At 39.8% G+C, this 14,249-nt stretch overlaps 1 protein-coding gene across 1 annotated transcript in view; it reads right to left on the reverse strand.

Annotated features, from left to right (window-relative positions):
- The window catches only part of MYLK (myosin light chain kinase), a 147,408-nt gene that overhangs the window by 110,224 nt on the left and 22,935 nt on the right, over positions 1-14,249 (reverse strand). Inside the window, exons 2-6 of the mRNA XM_054176404.1 lie at positions 12,191-12,398; positions 10,575-10,623; positions 7,559-7,724; positions 4,623-4,788; positions 1,834-1,870 (exon numbers count right to left, since the gene is read on the reverse strand). Coding sequence (XP_054032379.1) covers positions 1,834-1,870; positions 4,623-4,788; positions 7,559-7,724; positions 10,575-10,623; positions 12,191-12,398 — 626 coding nt within the window. The remainder of the gene's footprint in view (positions 1-1,833; positions 1,871-4,622; positions 4,789-7,558; positions 7,725-10,574; positions 10,624-12,190; positions 12,399-14,249) is intronic.

Below are 14,249 nucleotides of genomic sequence, written 5' to 3' on the forward strand. Positions count from 1 at the left end.
AGGAGAAAGTTCTTCACTGTATGTTTGCCATTGGAATGGGCTGCCCAGGGAGGTGATGGAGTCACCATTCCTGGAGGTGTTCAAGAGGGGATTGGACATGGCACTTGATGCCATGGTCTAGTCAGGAGGTCTGTGGTGACAGGTTGGACTTGATGATCTTTGAGGCCTCTTCCAACCTTGGTGATACTGTGATACTGTGATATTACCTCCAGAGCACTGTTTGTGTCTCATGCTTCCAAAGTATCATTGCAAGGCAGAATTGGAACATATATGAAATACAGGAAGCAATTTCTAGCCCAGTTCCATTTTGCCATACTTATTGCCAGTGACTTATTCTCTCTGGGAGATTCAGGATATTTATTGTAGTACGTTCTTCAATTAGAGAAATAATACCTATGAGATTTGCAGTTACAACTATATGGTTTTGACATTTTACCAATTTTTTTTTTCTTTTTTAATTAAATGATAGAATAGAATAGAATAGAATAGAATAGAATAGACCAGACCAGGTTGGAAGAGACCTTCAAGATCATCACGTCCAACCCATCAACCAATCCAACCCACCTAAACAACTAAACCATGGCACCAAGCACCCCATCAAGTCTCCTCCTGAACACTTCCAATGATGGTGACTCCACCGCTTCCCCGGGCAGCCCATTCCAATGGGCAATCACTCTTTCTAGGAAGAATTTCTTCCTAACATCCAGCCTAAACTTCCCCTGGCACAGCCTGAGACTGTGTCCTCTTGTTCTGGTGCTGGCTGCCTGGGAGAAGAGACGAACATCCGCCTGTCTACAACCTCCCTTCAGGTAGTTGTAGAGAGTGATAAGGTCTGCCCTGAGTCTCCTCTTCTCCAGGCTAAGCAACCCCAGCTCCCTCAGTCTCTCCTCATAGGGTTTGTGTTCCAAACCCCTCACCAACTTCGTTGCTGCAAGAGGGAAAACTGTTCTGGAGAACCCAGTACGTGGGGAGTTATGGCTGTAGAGCTTCACAGTTTCATTTACACTAAACTTATTTTAAAGTATGTTCCTGAAATTCACACAGATCTGGAAGACAGGACAGCACAGCATTTTCAGATTCCTTTTTGAAGTGGATGTGAATTTAGGACAATGCACACATGCAATTTTTAAATCCCAGCCAGAGAACAGATTAAGCACCATGAAAACTGTGAAGCACCTGGCCTTCATGAGTCTTGCACAGTCAGCTTAGAGTATTTAATTCCTGCATTTACTGTTCATGAAGAAAAACAGTTTGAAAATTTATTTTTAAAAAAATTATAGTAATTTAACTTCTAAAATCTTGATGAAGCCCTAAAATATGATTGATTGTTTTTATTTGACCCATTCTTTTGCATGCATTTGCAGACAACAGCAAAGACCATGACCATACCACCTTTTGCTTCTGGCAGCAAAGAACAACCAGCTCAGTGCTGACAACATGTATGCAGGTCTTTGCCTCCAAAAAAAGATGTTTTACCCATTGGTACAGAGTATAATTTCTCCACACAGAGTTTTTGTTCAGATTACATAACTAATTTGCTACATGGGAACAATGTGCATAAGGCCATGTGAGTTTTCTTTTCCTGAACAGACAAGAAACTCTGTACTTCGTAGTGTTGCCACCAATTCCACCAATTATTTTGTAAGAAGTCTACCAGGGACAGCTGAATTTGGCAGTAAGAGAGAATCTCATTCCAAGTTAACATTTTCTAACTTCCAAACACAGACTGACTTAAAAGGATTTATCACTTTGTGAGGAAGGCTTGTACAGTAAATGTCAAAATTAGTGCACTGCAATTAAATATTCTGATAAAGTATTCCAATGAAAACATACCAGGGTGGCTGAGTGCATGTGTCAGTCTTATCTGGACCTGAAATTAAAACAAAAAGAGAAAAACTGGGTAAGTTATACATACTGTACACTGTACACAATTCCATAAAAGTGAGATTGTAAGCAAAGAAATTTCACTCTTCAGATTTTCCACTGAAGTCAATATTGACTGTCACCACACCTGAAATATGATACGGACAACAGTAAGCTGCTCAGCTGAAACACAAAGAGATCTTGGTCCATTTTGAGACCAGCTGGGTCAGCTATGTTTTCAAGTCCCTTGAGAAATAAAGATTCTATGAGCCTCTAAGGCTCCTTGTTGGGGGAGAGAAGTAAGGAAGAAATTCTACCCAGGAGGCAGCTCATCAGATCTTATGGGCACTTCACAGAACTTGTAGACAAACCATCAGTATTACACCTGAGTGTGTCCACAGTGAAGTTGCAACTGTCCTCTGGCTAAAACTCAACAACCAAATTAACAACTCTCAAAACCTGAGCCCACAAGTAAACTTCTCCCAACTTATTTGCTGTGTAGCAAGTATCATCATGTTTAACATGAATAACACAAAAGGCAGTGTATCACACCTCTTTACTTTTCACCACCAGGAAATCTGGGAACACAGCTGAGCGGTATTGATTTGCCTCATCAGCTGCATTGACATAACTGAGCACATATCTGGCCGTGCCCAGTATCAGAGTTCAGACGTACACGGTCCTCCATGCATTATCCCAAATCTTGACAGTATTTGTTTCTCTTGGGGACAGCATGAGATAATAAATAGTTGGGAGGAGACAAATACCATCAAGTACCAACCACATCTCTCCATTTCTCCCTAGTTAACACTACAGGATGCAGGTTGTTTTCTCCTGGTCAGATCAAAGTTGCATCTATGCTGTTGCCAGCTATGAGACTAGAAAGTACAGCAGAAAGACATAAAATAATGATTTTGCAAGATAATGGATTTTGCAAGTCATCAACAAATACTGCTTTCAGAGTCCTTGCCTCAGGGAAATGATGAAAAGCATGTGATGGATGATATCCTGATTCCCACTGTGTTTTGCAAGCAAAAATCCACTCTGAATGCTTGGACTTGCTACACCATTCAGAATGACCAAAAGAATTTATTTGCACACACATCCAAGATGCAATGAGAGAGGGAAATAGCTCATTGACTTCACTCCAATAAACCTGTCAATAAACAGCAACGGAGACTGTTCCCTTAAAAAAATAAGGCTGAAAAGAGATTGGATAAATGTAGAAGAGGATGTTGAAAAACTACTGGGTGCAGACTAAAAAATACCACACAACCCTGTCAGTTAAAAGAACATCCAAACCTTCCACTTTCCAGTATGGGCAGTTGTGTGTGTGGGAAATGTAGATCTTGGAACAAGATTATCTGCATATGAGACTACATGGATTTAAAAGAATATATTCTGAGCCACTTGACTGTCTGCTGGCATGTTGCTGCAACTCTGATGACCTGATTTAATTGATAATGAAAGAATTAGGTATTATATATTGTGGTTAGGTAAGTGGAATCATCCGATTAGTCAAGTACATTGCAAGAGAGTGCCCTTTTTACTGACCTGTAGTAATCCAGGGAAGAATGCTCACATTATTCAGAGATGTGGTCAGAATCTGAAGCAAACATACACCACAGCTGACTTTGTGACCCCAGTTCTGTATCATCTCTCAAGGCAGATGGACCCCTTACACAACAGAAAGCTCTTCACTTCAGGGAGAGTAAAGATCAAGTCTCATTTTTTTAAAGAAGGGCCTATGGAACAAAATGGCCCTTTCTCCAAAGCATCAGTTGAATAGGCAACCTGTAGAAGCTCATTCTACAATGGTTTCATCAGATTGGAATTTACAGATAAAAGGTACAGCTTTGAGTGGCAAAGGTAAGTTGTAGTTCTGAGGATCTTACATATAAATCCTCCTGTTATTTATATTCTTGCAGAGTGCCAGCATTGATGCAAACCTAAACATCTTGCATCAAAAAATTCTCTGCTGGGTGTACATCTAGCCCTCTGATCTTGTGAATGCAGCTGAAGCCAGCTGCTGTTAATTTAGTTATTTAATTTGGTCCAGTGACTGTTTACCCACTGACTGATGAAATTCCTCTTCAGTGTGGTTGCTGAAGGCTGTACGATTTTGAGGCTGATGCAAAGGGCACCCTAGGAAGCATCAACCTGAACTGAACGGCAAAAGGAACTGTATATGGTAATACATATATGGAATAGAACCTCCTAAATTATTTATACATATTTGTAAAATACATTTCTTTTCTTTACCAGCAGTGAAATAGGCAGGGTTGGGAGTTGGGAACTCAGATTTTTAATCTCATTAAGCTGGTTTCTCTCTCTTACAGTTTAGAGTTACACTCCTTTATTTACTTTCCTGCTTCTACAAATGCAGATACTATTTTGTTTCCTGGAAGGGGGCTGGTATCAATATGCATCTGGTGCCAGTACTCAACAAATACAAAACTAATTAGTGATTATGATGACAAGGGTAAGTTTTCATCTTGCTGAAATTCGAACTCTATGTTCAAAACATATGGAGTAAAAGGGAAAAGTTAGTCTTAAAAGAAAGCTGTTGCAAAGTATTTAGATGGTGTTTTTCCTACGGAACCAACACATTGTTTTCAGCCCTACTGGAGAGTCCAAGCTCTCACAATCTTTAATGAAGAGAGAAGAAGATAATGGGGAAGAGCAAATGCTTATCCTTGAGAGCACAACCTAAGAAACAGCCTGGGTTTCACTTGTGCTGTTTTCTGTGAACTCTGTACCTTGAACGGTGAGCTCTGCAGACACAGATGCTTTCCCAGCACTGTTTACCACGGTGCACGTGTACATTCCTGAATCAGCAAGCTGAGCATTCTGGATTTCCAAGAACTGGATGCCTGTTTTCTCAAACATGTTGACACGCTCATTTTGTTGCAATTGAGTATCACCCTGCAAATATCACAAGACACCATGAGACAGCTAGCTATTAGTAAGAGAAAGGGAACAATAAATTTTTTTGGTAAAGCATCAGGTCAAAATGCCTTTTTCCTATCTTTTAGCCAAATTCCTTCTGTGAATAATACTCAGATGGTATAAACAAAGAGCTGTGTCCAAATGTTCTATAATTCATATCTGCAGGAGGTCGTTTTTCCCTGCATTTTGCCACCCACTCATCTCAGCTTGGTTTTGGCTTTTGATTGTTTACTACATACATATTCCTAGAAAAATTTCTTTTAATTGTATGTGGGCTAAAAGCAGTTTTCTGCTCATGTATATTCCAGGAAATCAAACATCAAACTTTTAAGCAGAAAACTTCCAAGCTGGGGAGTAGTTCTCTATCCTTCAATAGCTCTTTTATGCTGCATCACTTCAGGAACTGGAAAAAAACCTGCATATGAGGACTTCATCAGTGGCCAGGTGGGGGTGGCAGAAGGCATTAGGGATACATTAGAGAACCAGATGTGGTCCAGCAGCCATGTAAATTAACTTCCAGGATGTTGAGGCAAATGTGAAATACCTAGCACTCAGCAAGGTGCTGCAGCACCATCTGACATGACCAGAAGCATTCTGGACCTGAGCTTGTTTGCAGCCAGCCAAAGCACATGCATGATTACCTGTTAATCCATGCCTTATGAATAGGGATGCAAAAACCTGCCAATAAATCTCTGATAAAGAGCAAAAATATGTTTGTACTTCACACAGAGCACATAAATTATTGAAAGACAGCTTTATGCTGTTCAAAATAGGTGATAAAGTAATATTATGAAAGCCTAAAAAAATAGATTAACCAAAAGAGATGAACTGAGGGTAAATTCAGTGTGGACTAGGTGTCTGCAGACCAGAAGTGGCAGGGCTACTGGATCTCTGAACAAGACACCTGTGGTATTTTACAGAGTAGTATCTGCAGATCTGCAAGTGTTGACATTATTTGTTAAAAGATACAAACATGAACAGAACTTAGGGAGCTGCTAGTAACAAGACACTTTGCATACTTCATTCAGTTGAAGCATTTTGTATACTTTGTTCATTTGATCAGACAATGAATGTCAGATTATAGAATAACACATTATAGAGGCTGACAATCAACGGCAAAACATAAAATATAACCTCTAACAAACTGTGAAAGCCTGCATGAAGCAGCACCAAAGTATAGATCCAAGCTGCTGGATTGCTATTTGCTGTTTACCACACATGCCTAAACAAAAAGACTTGAATGACAAATCCTGGTTTGCACTGAGTTTCACGGCTGGAAAACCTGAGCAAGTCTGGTGAGTCTGGAAGCAGGGTGTTATGGAGCAGCTGCATTGCAGACTGCCTGGAGAGCCGGCAGGCCCAAAAGATCTGACAGCAACTAGAGGGAGAAGCAGACTCTAGATCGAGCTGCCAGCATAAGGAGGTGTCTTAGTTCTTTCACAGCAAGAGGATGCTTGTTTTCTGAGATGTAGCCTGGCACTCTTGTGTTACAAACAAGGATAAATCTGGAATAATGCAAACAATGACTTGGAAGCATTTCCCTGCACCATGAGCAGTATTCTGGGGTTTTATTGTGGTTTCTTCCCCTCATCCTGTGAAAACCTGGAGACATCAGAAAGAAAAAAAAAAAAGACTCGGAGAAAAGTGTCTTTTTACTGTACATAAGGCAAGTGTTTGTTGAAGACTGAAGTGGAGCTGGATGCCAACAGAGCAATCATGTATTTGCTGTAATTGTAGTTCTCTAAAATAGTAGAATTTTCAGCAAAAATGGCCGGATCGTTATATTATTTAATTATCATTCACAAGCTGTCTCTTTACTGAACAACAAAAAGTGGCTGGAGATCTTGTGTATGCCCAAAGGGGGCACGAGGACTTAAGTATTCAATTTCTCTTTTTTTATAGTCTAAAGAGTTTTATGTATTGTTCATTTATAATCTCTTCTGCAAATGACATGTTCACAATTCTCAGTTTCAATGCAGGTCTGAAGCTCAGGTCTTCATTATTTTATGTCAGAAACTTTTCTGCTACCACTATTTTAGCAGAAGTCAGACTGAAACTGCTCAATTGTTGTTCATGTGCCTTGGAGTATATATATATATATATATATATATATATATAAATTTGTAAAAAATGTTCATGCACACCAAAATCCAATCACATTTATGAATTACTAAACACTTAATTTTATCTTAAATTCAATTTCATTTCTTTGCAGACATGCTCTTTCTTCTAATGCACAGATGAACCCCAATGTGAGTGATACTGAAAAGGCATTCTCTGACCGAGACACTGACAAGAAACTTGCAAAATACAGCTGTAATTTTTGCAGGTGTCAGAGAGTCTTCTGTAAACACAAAAAGCACTAAATCCTTTCAGACCTTCTCTATAAGGCAGAGATTATGATAATATTCACATTTTCCATCCTTTGTTTCTCTTATCTTGTTAGTAAGGTCTTGGGGCAAGTATATTCCATACTCACTGTTTTTATAATGGAACCTGGATCTTGTTTGGTGCTTTCAGATTGGTTTTTTTTTTGCTACAAATATTTTCAACAATGAGAAGGATAAAGGAGAATTTTATACTGTGAAGGAATGCTAATAACTTTTGTGAGCTTCTTCAGCATAAAAATGAGGAAGAATATGTCTCTATACAAATTCTCACCATGATAATTTAAAGTGTATTTGATCCTTTCAAGAGACAAAATTTCTAAAGAGAAAGAAAACATTGGGTTTTGGGGACATCATACCTTGAACCAAGTTACTTGAGGCTGAGGTCGTCCTGTTATTTTACATGAGAATCTGCCTGTCTGACCTTCACGCACAACAACTCTATTGGGTTTTGTAGCAAACTTGGGTGGACTCTCTCCCCAAATGCTTGGCCTATGATCCACAGATGGAACAGTAAGTCTTCCCCTGGAAAGGCAATTGGCATCCTGGTTTTTACAGACGAAATGGAAGTTGTAATTAGAGCACAATTCAGGAACCACTTTAGACCAGTGGTCCACTAACAAGAGTATATAATTGGTGGTAACCAAGATTGCAGTTACACTGGGTGTTTTTTTTGGCCAGTGGAAATGAGAATGCTGGTGATGACTGCTCTTGACTCCTCATGCAGCTGGATAGTATGATCCTGCACACCTTTAGCTGCTCTTAAGCAGAGCTGGGCAAACCAAATGTTAGGAAGCACTGCATGATGTTTAGTTTTCCCTGTTTTCTGTCTCTTAATTGCCCACTAATAAATTATTTGTGCATAGTTATTCACTGCTCACAGTTCTTTATCATGTAAGTTGTTTTGACAGCAATGACAGATTAATTTATGATTTATGAATCAGCAACTTGTTTGTGCAACATTTCTGACCCGTCTTGGTAGTGATTTTCAGCCTGGGGAAGGCTTCTGTTTGGAATATCATTCAGTACAACATTTAGAAGGCAAACTTGAAAAGGGCACAAAATCAATGTACATCCAACCCACATCGATGTCTGTGAAGTGTAAATGCCCAGCTCTGCCTAAGTACATAGATGGCACATGGATGGCACCGCTGGGAAACAACACGTGTAATGAAATTAGAGTGACATCAGTGACTGCAGTCCAAACCCCTCTGTTACACGGACATAAAACATCCAACGTCAAGCAGTATTACAGCAATAAACAAAAGGTGCCACTTCAGTTATATTAATGTCAAAGGGAACACTCACAGTCTTTGCTCTGAAGCCCTGATGTGGTACAACAACAATACACACTAGCAAATGGCAGATGGTGATTTTTTTGTTGTTGTTAACCTTTAATTTCAAGCACACTGCATCATTTTCAAGACTTTCTTTTCCAGATGGCCTTTTACCACATGCAAGTAAGATGTGTCAATACCTCACCACTTCTACCAGGTGTCAGGTACTAACAGACTGCATCACCTTAGTCCAAGGTACTGCCAAGACATGATGATTGCCGTATAGGCAGCTCGAGGTTTCTAAGTAAGAGATGATACCATATTGAAAGGATTTACATGGACAAGTGGACCAGTAAAACTCTTGAGATAGAAGAGCCACAGTAATACACTAAAATGAAAAACATTTCATCATACAATTAAGTATCTGATAGCTTTTAATGTCATTTTCCTCATGGTACTACCAAAAAAAGAGCATAAATGTGTATTGAAGAAATCTTTTAGTGACTATTTTTAGGTGGTGTTTCTATACTTACATATCCATACACATATACTAATGCATGGAAAGAAAATCAGCTACTCGCTAGCCTGCAGCTTTATGGCTATTTGCAAACTGAAATCTGTGTTTTTTTCTTTTCCCTCCTTCCTCTGTAAGGCATAAACTTTCCATACCATAAAATAATTAATACTGCATAGGACTAATACACATGAGAATGAAGAATGATGACAATTACACCCCACAGTGCAGTGGATTAGGACAGTACTTTGGAAGGTCTGAATGTATAACAAAACCTAATACCAGCTTTGCTGGTCCCTTCTTGCTTTGGTTATTTACCATGTGTGCATTTCTGTAGCATGTTTGTGATACAGACACTCTCGTGTGGAAGCCTTCCTGATTATTCATTTTCACAGATTCCACTGTTGCAATCTCAGGTAATTTTAAAATTCAAACATACATTAAAAATAGTTTTCTCAATGATGAAATAAAAATCTTCAGTTTTAACTATCTGCATTCTGAACACTTACATCACCAGAAATATTTTTTGTCTACATCCAGGGTGACTCAGTCCCAAGGTTATCAGTAAGAAAAAATTCTGCTTGACTTCAAGCTACTTATAAAGAAATGAATTCAGCTGTTGGAAGAATTAAGCCTGGGGCTTTTAAAATACTGGCATTCACTTGATTGTAAGTGTTTACTGAAGTGCAGAAAGTACATGACAGCAAAAAGACTCTTCTGTGTGCCAGCATACATCACTCCATCAGCCCATTCTTGCCAATAGTTACTCCAAACTGGAACCATTCTGGGCTACAGTTTACCCACTGTGTTGCTTAGAAATCCTTAAATTATATGTGACAGTGCCGTTTTCAGTTGCTTTTATTTCTCACTGGTGATTCTTAAAGCAGTATTTACTCTGGCTTTATAAGGAGACTGTCAGGCCTTGGCAGATGTGGGGAAGAACTTCTGAATATCACAGAGCAAAGAGAAGAGGGTGCAATATTGGATACCAGCAGAATGTTCTGTTTTCAGCCAGATTAATTTCTGTCAGTATGAGGGAGCAGTAGCTGCATCAAGCTGCTTATGTCTTCCTGACAGCCTCAACCATTTTATCACCACAGCAGCTCTTATAGTGGCTATTCTGCCTGGGATAAATAGAGATTTAGACTTACAGCATTTAAGTTCACAGATACTGAAATATTTATTTTCAGATGCTGCTGTGGCTGACACAGCCCTGCCTCTGACTGCCCAGCCATTCTTCCTACCCCCATCTCAAAAGTGTGAGAAATCATGCCAAACAGTTACTCTATTCAAATGTGATGCTATGCAGAACTGAGTCATTAACCACCAGGCTTTGCTTTCATCCATTATCTCTGATTCTTGCACATGGGCTGGAATTACTGTGAGAAATAGCAGAGAACTGGACAAGAATCCAATCCTTTTCGACATAGCTCTCAAAGTGAATCAGAGCTAAAGACAAAATGCAAGAGGTGCTTCAAATGAGGGGAGGTAGCTATTCTTTAGAAAGAAGTCTTTCTACTTGCTTTCCTACCAAAATATATTTAGGTATCCCATAAACAATATCAAAGCCAGTGGACGTCTTACCCAGGGGTTTTGGCATTGGATGGCAGGCTGTATTTCTTCACACAGTTTCCTGTAAGCATATGACAGAAATAGAGGAATTCAGAAGCTCTGACAAGACCACTGGCAATTACAGATGCTAAAAGCTATGTAAAATATGCATTTTTCCAGGTTTCAAAGATAGAGGAATGCAACACCTGCAGTATAAGGTTACATCACCTGTAGTCCAAATCTGGCTCTCCAATTTAAAAACAAGTTTTAACAGAGTTTAAAAAAAAGGGTTTGGCCTCTGAAAGGAGTCTTGGTTTGTTTTTCAGTCCCGTGCTAGCTCAGGCTACCCTTTCTGCTAAATGACTCTTTCCGAAGCAGCACAGTTCACCCTGCTGGCTGGTGTGAGCCATAGGGAGACAAGCTCGAAACGGTGTAAGCCCAGCGCCATCTGCTGCACACAGCACTCCTGGGATCTGTGGCAGATTAAAAACGGGGAGGTGACCTGGGTGGCAGTACGAAACACTCAGCTCTGATGGCTGTGAAAAAGAATTCGTGCTCGAACTTTACTAAAATCTACATTAGTGTCAGACAGGGTAGCCAAGCAGTATAGGAAGGCTAGGCTGAGTTTCAGTCACTCATTTTTTTTCCAGTAGCAATCAGCCCCACATAGCTTCCTGTGCTGAAAACTGAAAAAAATCTGCACTTTGGTATCTTGAAGTTTAGGGACAGGTTTAGAATAAAGACCAGGCCAGATCATGCAAGTTATCACTCATAACTGTCACAACTTAAAACCAGGGAAAATAAAGATTTTGCACAATTTTTACAACAGAAGGCAGTAGCAATCATGCCAGATTGATGTATATTTCAGTATGTACTCTTGAGGATCTCTGTTAGAGTTTTTAATTCTAAATAAACTCAAATGCTGATTGTTTCAGGACTGCTGTGGGGTTTTGCTTTGCTTCAAGAACTCACCAGAAAGTTGTGACCTGAGGGGATTTGATAGTCAACAGGTCGCTGACACAACCAAATTGCAAAGAGAGAAGCAGTACAATTGATTTCCATCCTTCCTTAGCTTTGAACCACTCTTTAAATTTTACATTTGGCAGTTTGAAACTATCTAATATGCAGATGTTCTCTTAAAAATTCCTGGGTTTGATCATGGCTGTTTCCTGTGCGACATTAAGCATGCAATTACAACCAGACATTCAGCTAGGCAAATGGATGCATGTGTGGAGAACTTCAGAAACCCACTGCTGCAGTGTGCCTACCTGATAGGCTGTGAAGCAACCAAGATTGCCACAGTTTTTACTGCCTGAGAGAAAACGCTGTCTTGCCAGGCCTCTGTTTCTGTCCTGAATGGTGGCTTTCATGAACATTTAAAAGTTTATAGCAAAGTATTTAAAGCTAGGTCTTTTCCTACCTGGGCATCATCACACACATTTGAAACCAAACACATACTTCATCTAGCTACAGACATGTAGTTCCCTGTAAAATGTCATAAACTGTGAAATGCAATTAATGAATCTTACTCTTGCACCATTGAGGAGGCAGGTGTGTACAGTTGGGATTTAAATCAGACAGTTTAACACAGCTTGTTCATGTAACTGAACTCCATAGTCATCGCAACAACGGTGTAAGTATTCTCTTACCTTCCACTGTTAGCTCCACAGTCACCTGACGAACCCCACCATCATTTGCAGCCTCACAGGTGTATTTACCACCATCACCTTCCTGTACGCCTTTGATTACCAAGCTGAAAATCCCCCGAATGCTGCGGTCCACAACATAATGATCTCCCTCTGGGACAGGATGCCCATTTCTGTACCACGTGATCTGTGGCTCAGGGTAGCCTCTGACCTGGAAAGATGTGGGAGAGAGTGGAGAAAGAAGGCAAACATAACAGATGATGGTATTAGGAAGAAATGTTGAACACTTAGCAATGCAGTGGAAAGTTCATGACACAGGAGCTGTTAAACACATAATCTTTGCAAGCCAAATGGCAGAACATAATGAAATGAAAAAACTCTTGGCTAACTGTTAAAATCATAAGACTGGTCAGACAGATACTGTGGGGGTTTTAGGCTATGCCTTTAAAATTTTGTTCCATTTGCTTCCACCTGAGTTAGTCTGGCAAAGTTAGTGTTGGGGGTCAATTTCAACCCACCACAGATACTTACACAGAAAAGTTTCCCACTAAAATGGTTTATCTATAGAAGCATAGTGATAGTGACAGCAAAGAATCCTGACACCTGAGACTCTTATTTTTCAGAGACTCCAGGGTGCAACTATACCTCTAAATATTCAAGATTGCAATGTATCTAGACCAAAAATTTCTCATACGGTTGCCAAATAGCAGGTTTATATTGTAAATCTGTATGGAGCCATCTAGTTTTCAAATGTGCTGAGATGGGCTCCTGACAAAATACAGGCAAGAAATGCAGATAAATACCAAATTTTGTCTTGATCTTTGAAAGCAGATGATAAGGACTTGCAATTTGAGAAAGTGTCGTTAAGGGTCATTCGCATGCTGTGGTGGTGCAAGAGGGGTTATAAGGGCCTGGATGTATTCACACAAGAACACTGCTCAACCTAAAGAGTTTTGTGCTCTTCTGGTAGTCCAAAGAAGAGTTTTAACAAAATGAACCAGTCCCGTGGTCATAAGATAGCAACCATACTCATATATCTCTGCCTGCTATGGCATTAATGATACCTTCAGATATGCAGGTGGATTCTCAGTTGGTATATATAGAGTTATTGACTTTGAGTTGTTGGAACCTTATGAGGATCCAGAATCACAGAATCACCAAGGTTGGAAGAGACCTCAAAGATCATCAAGTCCAGTTTTTGTCTCACATAAAAAAAAGGGGGAAAGCCCAGTTTCCACCAAAGAATTAAGTCTGCAGACAAATGTTCTTCTGTTTTATGAGAGATGCCATCCTCTTCGAAACTTTCTTTAGTATGTGTTAACTGTTAACACACTTCCCCAGTCATTGTAACAGGTCCTGATTATGGTATTTCTCCCTTCCTTCCCATTCTGACTCTTTGATCCTTCACCTACATGTCATAAAGTAACTGAGTGGATCAAAATGAGCTGGGATGAGTAATAGTTGTGGATGTGTTTTGCTCACTGGGAAAGGAGCAATGTTGCATTTTGAACTACATTATGAACTCTTGGCAACAGAACAGGAAGTCCCATCAGCCTCCAGGTGGGCAAAATATTGATGACCTGTCTTGATATGAAGAAGGCTTGGTTGTGGCTTGTGCAAATTCCTCACAGCATTTTCCTCTCTGTTTTCAATCCACAATTCAGCTCTGCTTTCTTCTGACTGCACAGCACTTACTTTTCAAATTATAATCTATAGCCAACCAACCTTACCCATTCTTAGGTTCTTTTCTTTCAAAAACTCTCATTTTTAATCCAGTCCCACCTCTTTCCAGCTGGGTTTCTCATCAGTTGGAGTTTAACCTACAGCTGTCAGAAATTTTTCTGTTTCCTTTTAATTCCTTGGGTATCAGTTCAGACGAATTAATTTTGCCAGTGATGTGGTGACCCCTTCTTCCTGGCACTGCTTACTCCGTATATAGAGAGAGGACATTAATGTTTGCCAAGGGCATGAATATGCTGAATAAGCTGGAGAAACTTTCTACTTCTGGTACAACCTTCTCAAGTTCTTCCTGACACTATATTTACCTAAGCAAGAGCCATGC

Source organism: Dryobates pubescens, chromosome 2, assembly GCF_014839835.1.
Source record: "Dryobates pubescens isolate bDryPub1 chromosome 2, bDryPub1.pri, whole genome shotgun sequence".
NCBI lineage: Eukaryota > Metazoa > Chordata > Aves > Piciformes > Picidae > Dryobates > Dryobates pubescens.